Raw genomic sequence first — 19,782 nt, 5'->3', positions numbered from 1 at the left:
AATTAATGCAACTTGCTTTATCATGATTTTTGCTTCATTGCAGTGGTCTGGAACCAAACCTACAGTATTTCCACAGTATGCCTGTATTTATTTCCCTCATGATTTGTTGAACATCTGCTTTTTCTAGTAAACTGCAAGTTCCATGAGGTCCATAATCATGCTTCTTTTGATTACAACATTGTATCTCCAACATCTAACTAGATCTTCAATACATATTAATGGAATAATTGAATCCATTCTCTGCTATTCTTGCCCCACCCCTCCTGACAATTAATAATCCACATCAGCATATTAAAAATCCAGAGAGGTTTTAAAAATAATGTGTTCTCAAATTAGTTGTCCCAGGAACTGACCCCCATCGTGCTGATAAATACCTTATTTTAGGGCACAATGGGCTAAATTATCTGTGAGTTGTCTTCCAACTGATTGACTATGGCATCTTATTTTAGGAGAAATATTTTGAAATGACCAAGGCCATATGAACTTTGGTTCAAATTCAAATACCTGTAAAATTTTTAAGACATGTTGAGCTCAAAGTGTTTTAATAATTATAAAACCATTATCAGAGTAAACTGCAATTGTAGGAGTAAAGTTCAAACCCCAACTATAGGCTTTCATTGGACCTCTTTCCTTCCTCAGAAGTGAACTTGTCATTCTTATGTTTACATTGTTTACCTGCCTACTGATACTGTAGCTATTAGGGCACATCCATGACAGCCATTGTGGCAAGGGGACCAGGTCCTCCAAGTAGGAGCCTGGGCTCTTGGAATCAATATTTAGCTTTCTTTTCAATGATAATTAAGTACTCAGAGCTCTGGTCTATGAGTGAGCTTGCTGCAGAGTTTTTGTGAAAGCAAAATATGATAAGAAATATAAAACATTTTTGACAGTCTAACATTTTATAAAACCAAAAGTTATTTCAATAAACCAATTTTTTTACTAAGTCTTTATAAAATATGTATATTTGCTTTTATTACATTTAGTAGGAAAAGGCTGAAACATTTTACCATGATCAAACATCGTGAAAATAAAAAATAAATGGAATGCTCATGGGATCGTAAAAACGTTGAGTCCATTCTTAATGGAACACATCTAGGTCTTCATTACTCAGACACTGGATACCCACACTATTATGTTATGACCAGAGACAGATATATTATGATACTAGGTTTTTTTTCCTTTACATAGTATCATTACATAGGATAAAATACATTGGGTAGACATGGTGGTTCTTGCTTGTTATCCCAGCACTTTAGGAGGCCAAGGCAGGAGGATTGCTTGAGGCCAAGAGTTTGAGACCAGCCTGGTCAACATAGCAAGACTTTGTCTCTGCAGAAAACTTAAAAATTATCTAAGCATGATGGCAGGCACCTGTTGTCTTAGCTACTAGGGAAGTTGAGGTAAAAGAATTACTTGAGCCTAAGAGTTCAAGACTAGAGGACTAGTGTGAATTTCGTGCCAGTGCTTGTGGTCACTACGGTGTCACCATTATCTCATGAAATAATCACAAATCATCACAGTGTCCTGTAGGATATTTACAAATCTTTGACTTACTCCACACAGCGTCCAAACTGAAGCTTGACAGGTGGCAATGCCACTCGCCCCTTCTGAAGCTAGGCTGTCTTTCATGTTTCCTAATTGCACAAATCTGGGTTTGGGAGCTCTAAAATTTTTCCTAATTTGTAGCAGTCTTTTGATATATTAAGATATAGATCCCCATTACTTGTAGAATCTGAATGTGTGAATTTACCTGCATACTAAAATTTATTTGTAACGCCCAAATCAATACTCACAATGCTTTCATGATTATTCATGGATGTGCTCAGAGCTGCAAAAATGTTGAGTTGCTCAGTGGTCACGTGACCAGCTGAGGCAGAATAAAAGGTACTTTCTGTCTTCTTGTTTCAGACCTCATACCATGGGAAAGTGCCCTTTTTGTGTTATGTTTATGCCAATTTTTCTATTTGTTTTTGTTGGTGACTTCGGGGTTTTAAATGGCCTCCAAATATAGTGCTGAAGTGCTTTCTAGGTTCTTCAACACAATAAGGGTATGGTGTGACTTACAGAGAAAATATATTCTCTGTACAAATTTTGAAAAGCTTTGTTCAGGCATTAATTATAGTGCCATTGGATGTTTCAGTATTAATGAATCAACATTATATATTAAATAAGATGTCTTTAAGCAGAAACACAGAAAAAACAAAGTAGATATTGACTGGTGGATAAAACAGCTGTGATCAGAAGCTGACAGGAAGCTAACGTTGTGTTTCTCCTAGAAGTAATCCTTCGGTATTTGCTAATTAGTGTTTGTGGCAACTTTATAGAACACAACTCTTGCAAATAACAAGAATTGACTGCAACTAAAGACACCATTGTACTTGATTTTTTAAATTGCCCACTTGATGCCAGGTAATTTGATTATTCAGGCTTTGATTTCAGATTGGGAGATAAATGAAAGACCTTGAATACCAAATTTTTAAACTGATGGGAACTTTTATGAGGAAGTCATAAAAGCCTGCAATCAAAGATTTGTAATGGAAGCCCTCATGAACCCTGACTCTCCCAGGCAAATGACATCAATATAATCTCACTGGTACTTAGCAGAATTCAGTTATTATTTTTGACTTGGAGCATGATGTCTTCCAGGGTGATAAGAAAGAAATAAGAGTAGAAATTTGAATGATTTCAGTTTAACATGCTTTTAAAAATGTTGACAAGATATACTGATATATGATTCAGGCTAAGTTTGTCAGAAACAGTGAATTGTTAAATTTAAGTCATGCTTATAAAAATCTATGAGATCCCTAGCTATGTTCCTCATAAATTCTCACATAAAAGGTTAATTTATTCCAATCAATTAACTTATTAAGTACAAAAAGGGCATATTGAGATACTACTGTAAAATAACTTTTTAAATAATAAGTAAAACTATGAAAAAAGGGAGTTTTGACCTTTCATTTCTTGCTTCGTTCTTTTATGGTAAGCATAAAAATTACTTCAAGGAAATCTTATTTCTTTCATTTGTATCGTAATTTTTTTTAACAGAAAGTGCTATTATCTAAAAACTTTTGATGAGTTGTTTTTCCTCTAAGATTCAACTTATATCAGAATAATAATAACCAATAATAATAATCAGCTATAATTTACGTTTTGGTGACTTTTTTTTTTTAAAAAAAAAGCAAAGATTCTTAGGCAACTTGTCAAAACACATCATTTCAATTTTGAGGCAAGTACTGGGTTATATTAACTTGTGAGAAGAGGTTAATTCATCTTTCATAGTGAGAATTTGTATTAGTCTGTTCTCATGCTGCTAATAAAGACATAGCTGAGACTGGGTAATTTATAAAGAAAAGAGGTTTAATTGATTCACAATTTGGTATGGCTTGGGAAGCTTCAGGAAACTTACAGTAGTTGTGGTAGTGGAGGCAAAAATGTCCTTCTTCGCATGGAGAAGAGCAGCAGCAAGGAGAAATGCTGAGCAAAAGGCTGGAAAAGCACCTTATGAAACCATCAGATCTTGTTGTAAAACTCACTATTAGCATGAGGGTGATCACCCCCATGATTAAATTATCTCCCAACAGGTCCCTTCCAGGACAGATGGGGATTTTCAAGATGAAATTTGAGTAGGTACCTAGCCAAATAATATCAGTATTCCTAAAAATGTGGTGGCTCACACCTATAATCCCAACACTTTGGGAGGCCGAGGCGGGCAGATCACCTGAAGTCAGGCATTCGAGACCAGCCTGGCCAACATGGCAAAATCCCATCTCTACTAAAAACAAAAAATTGACCAGGCATGGTGGCAGGTGTCTGTAATCACAGCTAATCAGGAGGCTGAGGCAGGGGAATCACTGGAGCCCAGGAGGTGGAGGTTGCAGAGATGGCGCCACTGTACTCCCCAGCCTGAACTACAGAGCAAGACTGTCTCTACCAAAAAAAAAAAAAAAACTTTTCAGTCTGAAAGTACACACTATAAATATCCCAAATGCTATGTATTCTATTGTAGATTATAAATTTAAGCAACATTTTATTTACTACTTTAGTCATGTAATTTTATTATAAGCACTTATTCTGCATCAGGTGCTGATATGGTTGCTATGCATGTATTTTCTCTAATTCTGTCAGTAACTAAAAAATAGGTGTTATTATATTCTCTATACAGATGCAGACACTGAGGTTCAGAAGGCATATTTTGCTCAAGGGGTATAGAAAATTAATATAAGTTGTTAAAGAAAAATAAACTTAGGTATAGGAAAACATACAAACTCCTTGCTTTTTGATACTTTCTAATTTGTAAATAATATTATAACCTAATATTTAATTTTTAAGAATGTATAACTTGTAATGACAGACATGACATAGAACAGAGCATTTCTAATTGATTTATCATTGACTGAGGGCTTAAGAAAGCTATGCCAAGGGTCATTAGCCATTCTTATAAAGGCAAGCAAATCATCACAGTTGTCTTATTATTCTGCTATTTTCCACCTACATGTTTTCTGCCGTGAAGTACTGATACAACACAGGAAAACATTTGCGTTAGGACTTGGGCACTCTCTTGAACCTGGTGGCTGCTTTTAAGTGGGATTCATATACCTTTGACAGGTTGAAAATTAAATTGCTTTATAGGTGGCATCTTAAAAGGAATGGTAGTAAATTCAGTGATTGGTATCAAGTAGTTTGTCTTTCACAGCATCAAATAAATAGTGTTTTCTCATAAACCATAGTCTCTCTGGTTCTTGTCACTCAGGAATTCTTATGGTACAAAGTAGCATCTCTTCTTCTCTCCCTGCCTTCCACTCAATAGGAAAGTTTAATCTTGTTTTTATTGAGATATGTCTCATATACCATAAGCTCTAGCTTTGAAAATGTATAATTCAAAAAAGAAAAGAGAAAATGTACAGTTCAGTGGTTTTCAGTGCATTCATAAGATTGGGCCACTGTCACCACTATTTAAATCCAGAACATTGTCATCATCCAAAAAGTATACCCTGTATCTGTTAGCTATCCCTCTCCATTTACCCCTCCCCTCATCCACTAGAAAACACTGATCTACTTTCATCTCTCTAGATTTGCCTATTCTGGATATTTCATATAAATTCAATCATATAATATGTATCCTTTTGTGTCTGGTTTCTTTCACTTAGCACAGTGTTTCCATAGTTCATCCGTATTTTAGCAGGTATTAGGTGCTTCATTTCTTTTTATGACTGAATAATATTCTATCGTAGGGATATATATATCACATTTGTCTATTCATTTGACAGTCATAGACATTTAACTTGTTTCCACTTTTGGCTATTCTGAACAATGCTATGAACATTTCTCTAAAAGTTTTATGTTTGTGCAGATATTGGTTTTTATTCATATTGTGTAAATAATTTAGGTGTTTCCTCTCATTTTTTTATTGCTTCCCTCAAACTCCCACCACCACCCCTAAGTTCAGAAATTCCCAGAACATTAACAACTTTGTACATCCCAAGAGAGTTTGATCAACACGTCTGCCACATCTTCCTCAACCTGAACTTCATTTTCCTGTCTTTTCCCAGAGCCGCCAATTGGACAAATGCACCCCCCACACGGCAGCGTCACTCCTCAGAAGAACAGCAACCTGCTTGTGATCATTGTGGTCACGATTGGTGTCATCACAGTACTGGTGATCGTCATTGCAGCTGTGATTTGTACCCGACGCTCTTCAGCCCAGCAGAGAAAGTAGGTAACAGCTGGCTCCCAAGAGGAAAGTCGTCATTATCTTCTGGGGTCATATTTTTGACAGCCCTCTTCCTGTCTTCTTTCATTTATTCACCCCATCTCCTTATTTCTTGACCCTGGCAAAACCTCACCTTTTGTCTATTCCAGGCCTATCATTCAGTGAGTGAGGGTTAGACTTGCCGATATGATAACAAACAAAGTCCATCTGGGACCCGCTTACATTTCTGCTTGCTTTTACTTCTCTGACCACTTCTCCTTTTCAAGTGAGGGCAGGTGTTTCTTAGGTAACACCTAGAGAATGGACTCCACCGTGCCCCTGCTTCTGGCCCTCCCAGCAATCATGGACAAAAGATTTGAGAAATATGTCTCTGTGTGCACATATTTATCACTTTTACAAGGAGGTCAGTAGGCAGTTAATCAATGCTTGTTGGATAGATGACTAAATATAGAATGCCAAACTGTGCAGTTACAATCCTGTGGGTTCTTAGTTTGGAGGCACTAGTTAAGAAAGAAGAGAGAGTTTAGAGATTCAAAATGATTTGAATGTATTGTCTGTGGTTCATTGTCGGAAATTAAGTGTTGAGGGCTTTAAAATATTTTCATATTTTGCTGCATTAGGTTCTAGCACATGCAGAGAATGATGCATCAGAATACAAAGTTTAAAATGGAGAAGTGTTTTTATTCAGCCCATATCCTTGCAACCTCACCCTGTAACTGGCCTGTTATCCAGTGTCAGCCAGTGCTGGGAGGTAGCAATAATCTCCCAGCCATTCTTTGCCTCTTTGACTCTCTAGTCCTTTAAAATTCAACCTGATGTGTCTTTTTCAGCTACACTTTCTCACTGCATTGATTATCTTAGGCTTTTCCATGAGGTTTTGGTTTGGGGTCTTTTCGTTGGCCTCAGGCTTGACATTACCTCCGAAAGCCTGAGGTTTGGGCTTATAGGTGGCTGGTTTGACGACTGTATACTTTACAATTTGCTAGAAATAATTTTCCAGCAAATAATCTTCCCCCTTCTCTTGCTAATAGTTCACCTTTCTCTTTCCCTCTTTTTTTAAGTCCTACAATTCTATTTGTAGATATCTAGTGTATCTTCCAGCACTCTAAAGTGAGGCGTTTAGAAAGAGAACAAGGGAAGATGTACCTACTGAAGAAAGTAACATGGGCTATAGATGCAGGCTTTGTATTTAATCTATTGCTATGGCAGGACATATTTTCTATCCAGCTGCATTTGTGAGATTGGACTAGTTTGATAGCTGGTGTGCTGGTCCATTGTGCCTAAGCAAGAAACCTGCTAGAGTGAGCTCAGCTGGGCCAGGCTCATGTGTGAGCATTCTGGGAAGTCATCATCACTCACAAGAGTTTCCACAGTGTAGAGCAGTTAATAAAGCTCTGGGGAGAAAGGAACTAATTGAGTAAAGCATTGAACAATCTCTTGGTGCCATGTTATCCGGAAAGGGTTTGTGCAATCATGGAACAGTGAAACATCAAGGCAGCAGATGAAGCAGACCTAAGAGGGACTCACATAAAAGAAGCAGGGGAGGAGGCAGCAAAATCACACCCAGCTTACCATGTAACTGCTTTTAAGACACGGAAGCATTCACTCAACTAACTAAATGTAACTAAACTATCCATAGCAGGTTTGTTTTTGATTTGGGGTTTCTTTTTCTCCCCGCTGCGTGAGAAGAACATTCGAGGATTAGATTGACCTGATGAGCTGGATTCCTGGATCTATTTTGTTTCCCGCAGAGAACCAGTCTTCTCAGTGTGCAAAAGTGGGATTTGGTTCTATACTGAGAAACTCTCAAATCATCTTAAATCCCACCCTTAGCACTTTGGTAAAAGCTTAAGGGCTTTATTTGGAAAGAGGAGACACTGAGACCTGGGTATGACTTGTTTTTTTAAATTAGGGACTGAATTAAAGAATAAACGGTTCTATTAATGACTGAAAATCCCAAAATACTAAGTTTGACTGTCACTTTGGTTTTTCTTCACTGCAGTCTCAAAGTCTCTTAATAGTTACTTGTGTTTCACACTTTGTTTGAAAGACCATTCCATCTTTCTTCAGTAACAAATCCAATGACATTCATTTTTGTCCCTTTGGTTGCATATGTTCATAGAGAGAAAGAAAATGTTTTCTTCATGTTATTTTTGAACTATAATTTAGTTTAGTTTTTTGTTTCATTGAGGACCCTTACTCATCGAGCCTTTCAGAACAAACTGGATAATGCAGGTGAAAGTGAAATCAATTCCAATCTGAAACAGAAATAAGATCCTCTCCAAAGCCCTTAGAAAATGGGACTTTAATTAATAAAGTGAAGTAGAAAACGCATTCATGAGCTTCTTCAGTATCTCTTTGAGAGTTCTAGAAAATATAAATTTTTCTCTATGTTTTGTTGGATGACTCGAATTATATCCAAGTGAATTTAAAAAGTTCTATGGAATCTCACTAGTACCTTGTTCAGGTAAATGTCTGTGCATTTAATAAACCTAACCTTTAAAAAATCATGCATATATTTAACAATGAATTAGGCTCTCCAGTTGATTCAGAATAGTGGGTACTAACTTTCATTAGCTATCCAGTTGATTCAGAATAGTGGGTACTAACTTTCATTAGCTATTTTATGTCATAAAAATGAAAATTTTATGACATGAAATAGCTAATGAAAATTAGTACCCAAGTTCTAGTTCTGGGTCCACTACTTCTTTAAATAAACTAATTATATCACCTAAGTGAAGACCCTTAATACCTGGGTAGGAGTTTCTTTAAATATAATGACAATCTGGACTAAATACTTTCTATCCTTCTCTCTAGCTTTTTTGTTAGCATGTTTGTCCACAGCCAGATATAATCTTCTTCTACTTTTAAGACATAGAAATTCCCCCATGGAATACTTCTAATTTATAGAATCACACAGTAGGATTAATCTTTAAATTAATAGGAAATACAAATAATTTTGCATTTATTTTCAGTCATTTATTAAACTTTGTTTATTACCGTACTTTGAAGAGACCCCCTTCACATTTTCTATTAGTGAGATTATAGTATGATATACAGAAAAATTATATTGGATGAAAACTTAAGCCTGGGTGTGGTGGCTCACACCTGTAACCCCAGCACTTTGGGGGGCCAAGATAGGAGGATGGCTTGAGACCAGGAGTTTGAGACCAGCTTGGGCCACATAGCAAGACCTTGTCTCTGAAACAGTCTTCAATTAGTCAGATATGGTGGTGCACACCTGTAGTCGTAGATAGGAGGCTGATGTGAGAGGATCACTTTAGCCTGGGATATGGAGGCTGCAGTGAGCCATGACTGCATCACTGTACTCCAGCCTGGGTAACAGAATGAGACCTGTCTCAAAAGAGAAAAAAAAATGAAACAAAACTTAAGTTGATTTTCACCCCTGTTTCTCTGCTTTTTAATGAAGCAGTTAACATTTTCTTGCACAACATGTAGATCACATGTTATAAGTTAGAATGTATTCACAGATACTAAGGACGAAATGAAATTGAGCAAATCCAGGAGCTCTAGAACACATCGTTATTACATTTCTAAGGCACTTACCTGGGTAGGTGATGTGCAGTCTTGTCTGAATGCTTTAAATTTAAACGTGAATAAAATACAAGATGTACTTGATAGAACCACTGGTTGGCTGGGCCTTCTAGTTGATTTGACATGTGGATAGCAAGTTTTAAAGATTAGTATGCATTTAAATCTTGACAAGAATAATTATCTTTAGTACTGATGTTGAAATGTTTAAGCTCTTAAATGAAATCTACAGTATTTTAACCACTATAGGTCACTTTTACTGATTTTTCACTTGTTAACATTTTAATTGGTTTTCAATATTTACCTCATAGATGTTTTAACTACCAACTACTTTAGGACTTCAGTATATCTTAATTCCATCTCAGAATATACAGATATATTTGAGTATCTGGAATTCAGTCTGGGTTTCTAATACCAGTTTTCTGGTTTTGTTTTTAATAGCCATTAGTGAAGTAAAAATAATCAAAATGGATAACTAGGAGGCTAGAAGCTTGTGGAAAAGATTTGGAGAGGAAGCAGAGGACTGTGTATACTTATCAATGTATCTTTTTCTGATTAACTTGTAATTATTTATTCACACCTGAAGACTTCCCCCAAACCCGTGGTAGGGCAGAATGTTCCTGCTTCAATCCCTGTCTGATGTTGGGCATGTCTTCTCACCATTGGAATTAGTACAGAACTCTTTATTAGTCTGCCTAATAAAGTTGTGAACAACTTTAGCAGACGATGCCTAAGTCCAGAGTGGGAACTTAGTAATTTATTATGATGTGCCAAAATAACCTATAGGATAATAGTTGGATTTTAGAACTTCAAAGGACACATTCTTGCATAAAATGGACACTCAACTCATGTTGGGTTTTACTCATTCACATCCTCAAGATACCAATTAAAAGTAAAAAGAAAAAAAAATCTCAGTACTAGGATATACATAAAGTAAGGAATGGGTAAGCAAATACAGAACCAGAGAAGAAGCTTTCAGATAAATACTTGCATATCAATAATGGAAAGTAGTTCTCATTATTTAATTCAAGTAATTACTATGTGCTTTATTTGGGATCTGCATCATACAAAGTAACAAATTTGATTAATGTTAACTCTCGAGCTAAAAATCTTTCTACAATTTCTCATGACTTCTTGATATTGTTAAAAATGTAGGCTGGGCATGGTGTAATCCCAGCACTTTGAATGGCCGAGGTGGGCAGATCATGAGGTCAGGAGATCGATACCGTTCTGGCGAACACAGTGAACCCCATTTCTACTAAAAATTCAAAATACTAGCCAGGTGTGATGGCATACGCCTGTAATCCCAGCTACTCTGGAGGCTGAGGCAGGAGAAGTGCTTGAAACAGGAGGCAGAGGTTGCAGTGAGCTGAGATTGCACCACTGCACTCCAGCTTGGGCAACAGAGCGAAACTCCATCTCAAACAAACAAAAATTAAAAAAAGAAGAAAGAAAAAGTATCTATTTGGGGCAAGGCCTCCTATATTTTGGACCCTTCTGCTTTTTCATGCACACAATCTGTCATGCCACAGTGCATGCTCCTCATTCCAACAATGCAGAAATTCCCAGGAGACATGCCATTTTCAAATCATTTTTTAAGCTTTCAATACCTCTCTCATCTTTACATTTGTAGTACTTAGCACATTTCTTGACACATAGTCAATATTCCATAAATATTGATTGAATAAATAAATAAGTATTATAAAACAATGGATAATGTTGAAGAAGTGAAGGAAACAGAGTTTGCTCCACTATCACTGAACGAATTGAATTATCACAAAGGGAGCAGCTGGACAGCTCAATAAGACACGGGGTGATCAATGCCAAGGTGAATGGTATAGAGAGAGATGAGGGAAGTGATTTAGATACTCTAAGATTACAGTGACCTGAGATGGTCAGGAAAGTTCCCTGAAGGAGAGAGGCTTGAAAGGAAACTTAGAGAATAAGTCATTTGTAAGTCAATAGGATGTTTAAGGCATTCTGGGCAGAAATTAAATAAATAAACAAACAAAACCAAAAATAGAGCACCAGTACCTGACCATGTTGTGAAAGTTTTGCCATGATCTCAGAAGGAGAAAGTGGACAGCCTGGGAGGGTTCTTTGCTTTGGCTTTATTAAGAATACCTGGGGTAGGAGACTCTCCTATTCTAGGGCTATTTTAAAAGCAGAAAGATGACTGGTGCCTGAGGAAAAAGATATATTTGGTATTTGCAGAAGGGCTAAACATGTGAAATACTCTGTCAAACAGGAAAACTAGCTTTAAAACAAAAACGAATGAAACCAGATAATTCACTATAATAGTACTTCTCAAATTTTAGGTGCACAGATTCACTTGGAGAGTGTTAAAAGACAGTTTGCCCCCTGCAGCCAAGTTTCTGATTTTGTGGTTCTGTGGTAGGGCCTGAGAATGTACATTTCTAACCGGTTCCCAGGCAGTGGCGGTGCTGCTTCCTCTGGTTTAGAGACCACACTTTGTCAACCACTCCACTAGGAGCATCTGAATACACATTTTGAAGAATATAATGGTGAGACATAAGAACTGTGGGCTGCAACAAGCAGCAGTCATGTCAGGGACCAACAGATGGGCAGAAGGTCAGGGTGACACCTGTTCCTATTTTTAAGATAAATTTCAGACAATTCAGTGATGAGCACATGTTAGTTTTATTACAAACCTGCTGTGGTAGAGGTTGGAGGGACAAAAGAGGGAGAGGCAAGACCAAAGATTTCTTCTTTAATAAGAGACATGATAGGAAATAAAAGTGGTTGGATGGTCACGGTTAGAATAAATAACAAAAAGAAAATTCTTCTTAGAGATCTTTAGCTTCTTGACTGACAGTCAGCTGGGTAGGTGGGCAGCTTCTTAGAGCTGGTCTTGAGCTGATTAAAATCCAGCAGAAAAGTGCTGATACGTTTTATAAGGAATTATATTCTTCCATGATGGAGACTATGAATCACAGCATACAAAAATGTTTGCCAGGTTTGGAACTGTTTAAAAAACAGAAGCCATCTGGGGCTGGCTGGTACTGAAGTCACAGAAACTAGCAAATAAATGAATAAATGAAAAGGCATGCATATAAGCAAGGGGAAACCAGAATTTGTAATTTATTGCTGGGTTCAATTTTATCCTGCCTACTTTCTTTACTCCAGGTTATTTAAATACTGAGTTAAATAAAGAGCCTGGCTATGTTTTCTTGGATTTGGAAACTGGTACTTCTCTGTGTGCAGCCACACAGATGCTGGTGTTATTTACCATTTTGATCTTCTAGAAAGATAGATAACAGGGTGAAAACCCAAGTTTGAGAATGACACTACATTTTCTATGACGTTACCAGGAGTAGGTTACACAGGGAGCTATGTGTGAGTTGCAGATCAGTTTGCTGTGGGTAACTGAAATATACAGAAATGAATTTAGGGAATAAATGGTTAGCAGGGAGTTATTATATTAGACACAGGAAAATAGGAGTTATTTCAGACCATTGGTTTAAAACATTGTGGGACTGCCACCAGGAAATCAGCAAAATGCAGGTAGTATTAGTTTTTTCTCTGCTAAAATATAAAATACATCCGGGGATTCTTTATCTCCTATCCTCATCAGCATGCTTCAAGAAAAACAAACAAAAGTCAGGGAAAATTCAACAAATTACATCACCAAATATTTATTAATTATCTAATATTTACGAAGCTATTTATTCATCATTGGACAACCAAAGGCAATCCAATGACTTTGCACAGGTTACAGGTGTTTTCACTGAGAATAGATTGTTTGAACCATTAAGCAACCACGGAAAGTACATATTATAATAAACTGTTCATTGCAAATTAAGGAAGTGGGAAGTAGATGCTTCTCTGGTCTGTCAAACTTGATTTTAACTGTTTGCATTATTTCTTACAAGAGGCATTTTTGTTTTAAAAGAAATAGAATTTACAGTGGAGGTTTAAAAGTTATAAAACTAGGGAAAGGGTCAAAAACTATTTCTGAAAAGGACCAAATAATACATTGTTTAGGATTTTTGAGCCATACAGTATCTGTCACAACTATTCAATTCTGCCATTGCTCTGCAAAAATAAATGAGCTTGACCATGTTTGAATAAAACTTATTTACAAAACTAGGCTGTGGGCAGATTTGGCTTACTTACCATAGTTTACTGACCCCCTGCTGTAGAGAATGACTAACATGAACATTGTGTTACTTTACTTATCATGCAGGGAACATTTAATCTCACTAGTCCCAAGAAGAGATTATCACTCCCAAAAATAAATTTATCGTTGTTGAAGCTTTATTGAGGCAAATAAGAGACATGTGAAATATATTTTCAAACTGTGTTCTTCTCCTTTCAAAGGATGTGTCTCACTGTGTTTGAATCTGGACACTCAGTGATGCCAAGGCAAAAGTGTTTTATTCTCCTAAGAATGATCTCATGCGGCCTTTTGTTTTCAAATAGCAAGCTTCCCAGTTGCACGTTAAATTATACAGCTGAGGTTTAGACTTTCTCCTAAGCCCTCATCTTTGCTGTTGGCATATATTCTGGCTTTTTTATTTCCATTTGCCCTTTCAAAGCAACTCCTTCATTTATCTCCTAAACAGATGTTGCCGTCAGGTTCCTTATGCCTAGCTCCAAAGATTGGCATATGGCTCCATCTAACCCACTGTCACCTTGCACGTGAATCTGCAGCTGGTGAAGCTGCTGTAAGGAGCTCTCTGGCAGGCAGCAGAGGCCCTGAGGATTCAGCACTGCATCCCCCATAATGTGGTGAAACTCTAGGGAAGAAGAGGAAAGGCAGCCAAGACAAGTCTGCCAATTCCTGGGTTTCACAAAGTTCATTCTGGGAGTCCTTTTGTTTCCTTTCCCCGATTCTAACTTGAATTGACTGATGAAAGAGAGGAAGTGCCATTGAATAGAAGCTCTCAAATTTTCCTTCTAACTTGGTTTTATAGAAAACGAGCCACCCACAGTGTTGGCAAAAGGAAGGGCAGCCAGAAGGACCTCCGACCCCCTGATCTTTGGATCCATCATGAAGAAATGGAGATGAAAAATATTGAGAAGCCATCCGGCACTGACCCTGCAGGAAGGGACTCTCCCATCCAAAGTTGCCAAGACCTCACACCAGTCAGCCACAGCCAGTCAGAAACCCAACTGGGAAGCAAAAGCACCTCTCATTCAGGTAATTTTCTTTTCATGGGCATTAAGGAAAACATGACATTCTGAACCCAAGGGAGTTTTTCACTCCTTTTATGGAAATATCTTCCCCACTAATTTGCATGTTATTATGGGTCATTTATCAATAGTTAAATGAATTGAATATAAATTTGGTTGATTGTCTGTCTTCATCATCCTGTGTCTTGATATAATTTTAACAATCTTTTATAATATTAATAATTCCTGAATCTTTGAAGAGGTTGGAAGTAGCACAGTTGGGAAATATACAAATTTAAATCCTAAATGAATTGATTGCTTTTTGTTAATTGTTAAACAAACGTGGCCGGGCGCGGTGGCTCAAGCCTGTAATCCCAGCACTTTGGGAGGCCGAGGCGGGTGGATCACGAGGTCAAGAGATCGAGACCATCCTGGTCAACATGGTGAAACCCCGTCTCTACTAAAAATACAAAAAAAAAAAAATCAGCTGGGCATGGTGGTGCGTGCCTGTAATCGCAGCTACTCAGGAGGCTGAGGCAGGAGAATTGCCTGAACCCAGGAGGCGGAGGTTGCGGTGAGCCGAGATCGCGCCATTGCACTTTGCACTCCAGCCTGGGTAACAAGAGCGAAACTCCGTCTCAAAAAAAAAAAAAAAAAAAAAACGTTTCGTTGAGGCAATAAAATTTGAAGCTATCTGTACATTTTCTACTTCCTTATTTCTATAGATAATTGAAAGTTAATTCTAAATTTTCTGTTAATTCCTTGTTTTAAAAAGTCCGATCAGGGCACTTGAAGTACCAAAAAAAAAAAAAAAAAAACTGAATATTCTGTTACTTTGGCCTTTGATTACTATGGAAATCAACTGTCATCCACATACAATCACTTTGTGTGATCACCAGAGTAGTTTGATGGGATTCTGTCTGAATATTATTATGTTATACAAAGGGATCTGAAGAAAAAAAGCCTACTGTTCAATGAATTGGTGCAGAACAATCACTGGTGTCCAGGGATAAGTAAGAACACTCGAAAATGATTGTAAGATAGTTCACTTTCTATGGGTCTTTATATTATCTAAGTGCTTACGGGAATCATCAACCAAATACTCTCATCAAAAAATCCCTTGTCTACTTATAATGTGATTATAGAATGAGGAGTTGCTGTTTTTAAAGTGAATTAAAATATTTTAGTTATTTGAATATGTTACTGATTTACTGGACGCTGTCAGCTCAGAATTGCTTAAACAAGAAATAGAAGTATTGATTGTGAACCATGGATTGTTGAAAATTTCTTTCTGAGCTCTTAAATGATGTCTTAGGCAGATTTAGTAAGTTCCTTGTCACTCCAGTTATTGAAGGACAATCTAGTTCCATTAAAAATTATAATCTGAAATTTAATTAAAGATTATCATTTCTCATGCCCAGTTGGACTTTTGGCTCTGAGGACTGAGGGTCAGAATTTGTGTTTTCAATCCTCCAGTACATTGAAGTGAAATGGCATGGTGGGGTTGAGAAGAAGCAGGGACAAAGTCTGTTTCAGAAACACCCTTACACCTTTTCCCCTCCTCTCCACTTTTCCTGAGCAGGTGAGAGAAAAGAGATGGGGTGAAGAGGAGAGGGGAGGAGAAAGAAAAGAAGGGATCCTTTGAAGTTCTTCACAGCTTTTCTGGACACATGTGCAAACCTCTATGTGGTATCCAAATTCTGGGTCTCTTATGAAACAGAAGTATAACTTCTTTATGGCAGGAGTATCCAACCTTTGGGCCATGGATGAATACTGGTTCATGGCCTGTTAGGAACTGGGCCACAGAGCAGGAGGTGAGCAGCGGGCAAGACAGCAAAGTTTCATCTGTATTTACAGCCACTCCCTGTCACTTCCATTACTGCCTGAGCTCTGCCTCCTGTCAAAGCAGCAGCAGCATTGGATTCTCATAGGAGTGTGAACCCTATTGTGAACTGCACATGTGAGGGATCTAGGTTGCAGGCTTCTTATGAGAATCTAATGCTTGATGATCTGTCCCTGTCTCCCACCACCCTAGATGGGACCATCTAGTTGCAGGAAAACAAACTCATGGTGAGTTGCATAATTATTTCATTATATATTACAGTGTAATAATAATAGAAATAAAGTGCATAATAAATGTAATAAGCTTGAATGTAATAATAGAAATAAAAGGCACAATAAATATAATAGGCTTGAATCATCCTGAGACCATCCCCTGCCCCCTACCCCTGGGTCCATGAAAAAAAATGGTCTTTCATGAAACTGGTCCCTGGTGCCAAAATGGTTAGGAACTGCTGCTTTATGGGGCCTTGTGGACCAGGTCCAGTTCCATGATGGGAGACATCAAGTCCAGGCTTACCACCTAGCACAGCTCTTTCTCTTCCCTCATGAGACCACTGGGAAATTCCAGCAAGGGGAATCGAGCCCAGCCAACTTTTCACACACTCACTTGGCCCACGAGAATCTCCTGTAGTCTTGCCAGGCCCAATGGTGAGAGACCTTGTACTCTACCACTGGCCCTCTCTCAGCCTTGCTCTCAACTACTTTTCCTCTGCTTACACAGACACAGGGTTGAACAGCAAGCCTGCTGCCTAAACATGCTTTCATCTGTGGAGTGATAGAAAAATAAATCCCTTTTGTAGGAACCTCCCTATTTTATAGGTGATCCTTCTTATAGCTTTGTTCTTGACTGGATATCAGGGAGGGGAGAGTACCTCCACCTCCCACTGGAAGGGATAGAACTGTCTCTCCGGCCTCTGGAGATTTTGCCAATGACTTCTGGGACACATCCTTCTTACTTACCTTTTCCGTTCATCTTTTATATACTGAGATGACATTAAGTTGATGTCTCTTAATAAGTCCTGGGGGAAGATTGAATCCCAAATGATGACTGTTTTCTTTAGAATAAAAGGGTACTTGAGCCTATTTGTCCTCAATTTGAGGACCTAGTTGCCAATTTTGTAATAACAGGAAAGTAATTCTCAAAGCTGTACTTTATGTTATATTAGTATTCTTTCTGCTCTCATGCTTAAAAGAACAAAACTCAACATAAGTGAATAGCATTACTGGGAAACATATTTAACAATGGGGTTCCTGAGTAGGCAATAACTATGTAAAGAGAGATTATGTTAAAGTCTGGTGATTAGGACTTTTATACATTATTTTGCCTAATCTTCAGAAAATACTTTGAGGTAGATGCTATCATCATGCTTTTAATATAGTAAATGAAGTAACTAAAGTTAAGAAGGGTTAAATAATGTGACCCAATTTCAAAGCTAGTGTCACAGCCAGGACCAAAAATCTGACTCCAAAATTCATGTTTTGTTGATCCAGTTTCAATTAACTCATATAATACTTTTATATAAGCACTTATCTTGTTTTGCACCCATGAAATTAGCTTTTTGGATAAAACCAGAAATTAATTTACAATATTCACACTTTAGCTTTGGAAAAGAGAACTGAGCCGAGCAATTGCTACATTAACAATAACTAATTTTATTAAGTGAGAGTAAATTTTACTAATTCTTCCCTACTTCTGGCATGCAAGCTGCTTAAACAAAACCTACTTCATTCTCTAACCACAAAAAATAGAGGATCCCACTAAAATATCTAGGAATTAAGATGATAAGTCACTGCTTTATGATACATCTCTTCTACAACTAGTGGATTTCAAAATAATTTTCTTTACTTAAAACTTACAATAGAGAAACGCAAGACTTCAGGTTTGTTTGATCTCTAGGATTTATAAATAGAATTTGCTTTCATGAAATGAATTTATCCTCTTATACTTTCACTATAGCAGCATCACAGGATTAGTGTCTTACTTTCACTTTGGAAGAATGAACAAGTAAATTTCAGCCTATGGCATTTGGTAGTATTCCATTTTTAAAAATGTTCAATTCAGTGAATAACATCTATAAAAGAGCTATGTAACACCAAATGGGCAATTTGATTTAGCACCTAACTTTTTATTGGTTATTTTTATTTATATACATATTGATTAAATCCTGTGTGCTACAAAAAGAGTAATAGGAAAATAGTTTTGTTTAACTTTTCAATGAACTCATATAATATCAAGCACAGTCCATTCTTAGAAGAAAAAAAAAATTGCAAAACTGAAAACCCACACACAGACACCCAACAATATCAAATGACTTATTTGAAAACTATGTTGCCCTAGTTGGACCTAGAATTACTTTTTTTGAGTGGCAAGGAGAAGCACATAATTTTAAAAACTAAAGAAGAGGAAGGTCTGTTGTATTTAATAGTTTCACCTTTTCTGCTGTTCATTCTTCCTTTTTGATTATCTAAGATTCCTCTTACTACTTCCTGTTTAGAGAAATTGATTAACTATTTTTTTGAGGGTTTATCTGCTTGAGACAAATTCTCTTCATTTTCCTTCACTGGACAATGATGATGTTGGCCAGGCTGGTCTTGAACTCCTGACCTCAAGTGATCTGTCTGCCTCAGCCTCCCAAAGTGCTGGGATTACAGCTGTGAGCCACTGTGTCTGGCCAGGTTTGCAAAGTTAAATATGTTTTATATGATTCTGTGTAGTTTTTGGAGGACCTGTGGACAGAGTTAGATTTAGGAAGCTACCATTATTTCACCTATGTGGAAGCTTCTCCCAGTATAATTTTTATTTTAAATTTTATTAATTGTGATGTTAATTTTAAAGAGAATGTATGCATATGATAAAAAAAAGAATAAAAAATGTTTGATAAAATAGTAAGTACCTAAAATAGTAAAAAGTACGTTTGCTTCTTCCCCATCCCAAATTCCTAATCCCTTTCACAAAACAAAAACAATGTTAAAAATTTTGTGTATAATCTTATTACATAGATATAAGTGTGTACTTATATATACATTCTTATACACATACAAATATGTGTGCATCACAATATGCTTTTATGTTACACACATGAGAGCATATACCATTCAGAACTTCAGTTTTTAATACATATTAAAATTAACTTTTCAAATTTGCAAATATCCTTTCTTCTAAATTTTAGTGACTCCCTAGTATGACATTTTATGGAACCATAATAGATTTAGGTAAATATATCTGCTCTTATTTTTGAAGAATGTAGTTTACTTCTTGTAGGTTTTTTGTAATAAAATTTAATGTGGTTAGGCTTAAAGTATTGAATAAATTGTAGTAAATTAATATAGTGGAATATTACATAGCTGTTAATAATTATAACACTGACTTTTAACAGGGAAAGATTTTTGTGTTATCTTTTAAAGCAGGTTACAAAAAGTATGCCTAATACCATGCCATTTTTGAAAAACAAATACATTAACATATGCCCTCCCACGGTCACATATACAAACATATGCAGAATTATAAGCATCCAAATATAAATAATGGTTTATCGTGTGCA

The 19,782-nt window shown here is 36.8% G+C and overlaps 1 protein-coding gene across 4 annotated transcripts in view; it reads left to right on the top strand.

The window, feature by feature from the left end:
• Nucleotides 1-19,782, top strand: part of DCC (DCC netrin 1 receptor) — a 1,201,717-nt gene that overhangs the window by 1,105,350 nt on the left and 76,585 nt on the right. For all 4 annotated transcript variants that reach the window (XM_003926060.3, XM_074383427.1, XM_074383426.1 and 1 more), the window contains exons 23-24: nucleotides 5,550-5,712; nucleotides 14,200-14,426. In XM_003926060.3, the coding sequence (XP_003926109.1) occupies nucleotides 5,550-5,712; nucleotides 14,200-14,426 (390 nt within the window). The remainder of the gene's footprint in view (nucleotides 1-5,549; nucleotides 5,713-14,199; nucleotides 14,427-19,782) is intronic.

This window comes from Saimiri boliviensis, chromosome 13, assembly GCF_048565385.1.
Source record: "Saimiri boliviensis isolate mSaiBol1 chromosome 13, mSaiBol1.pri, whole genome shotgun sequence".
NCBI lineage: Eukaryota > Metazoa > Chordata > Mammalia > Primates > Cebidae > Saimiri > Saimiri boliviensis.
The sequence above is the reverse complement of the archived record's forward strand: the minus strand, read 5'-3'. Positions and strand labels throughout refer to the sequence as shown.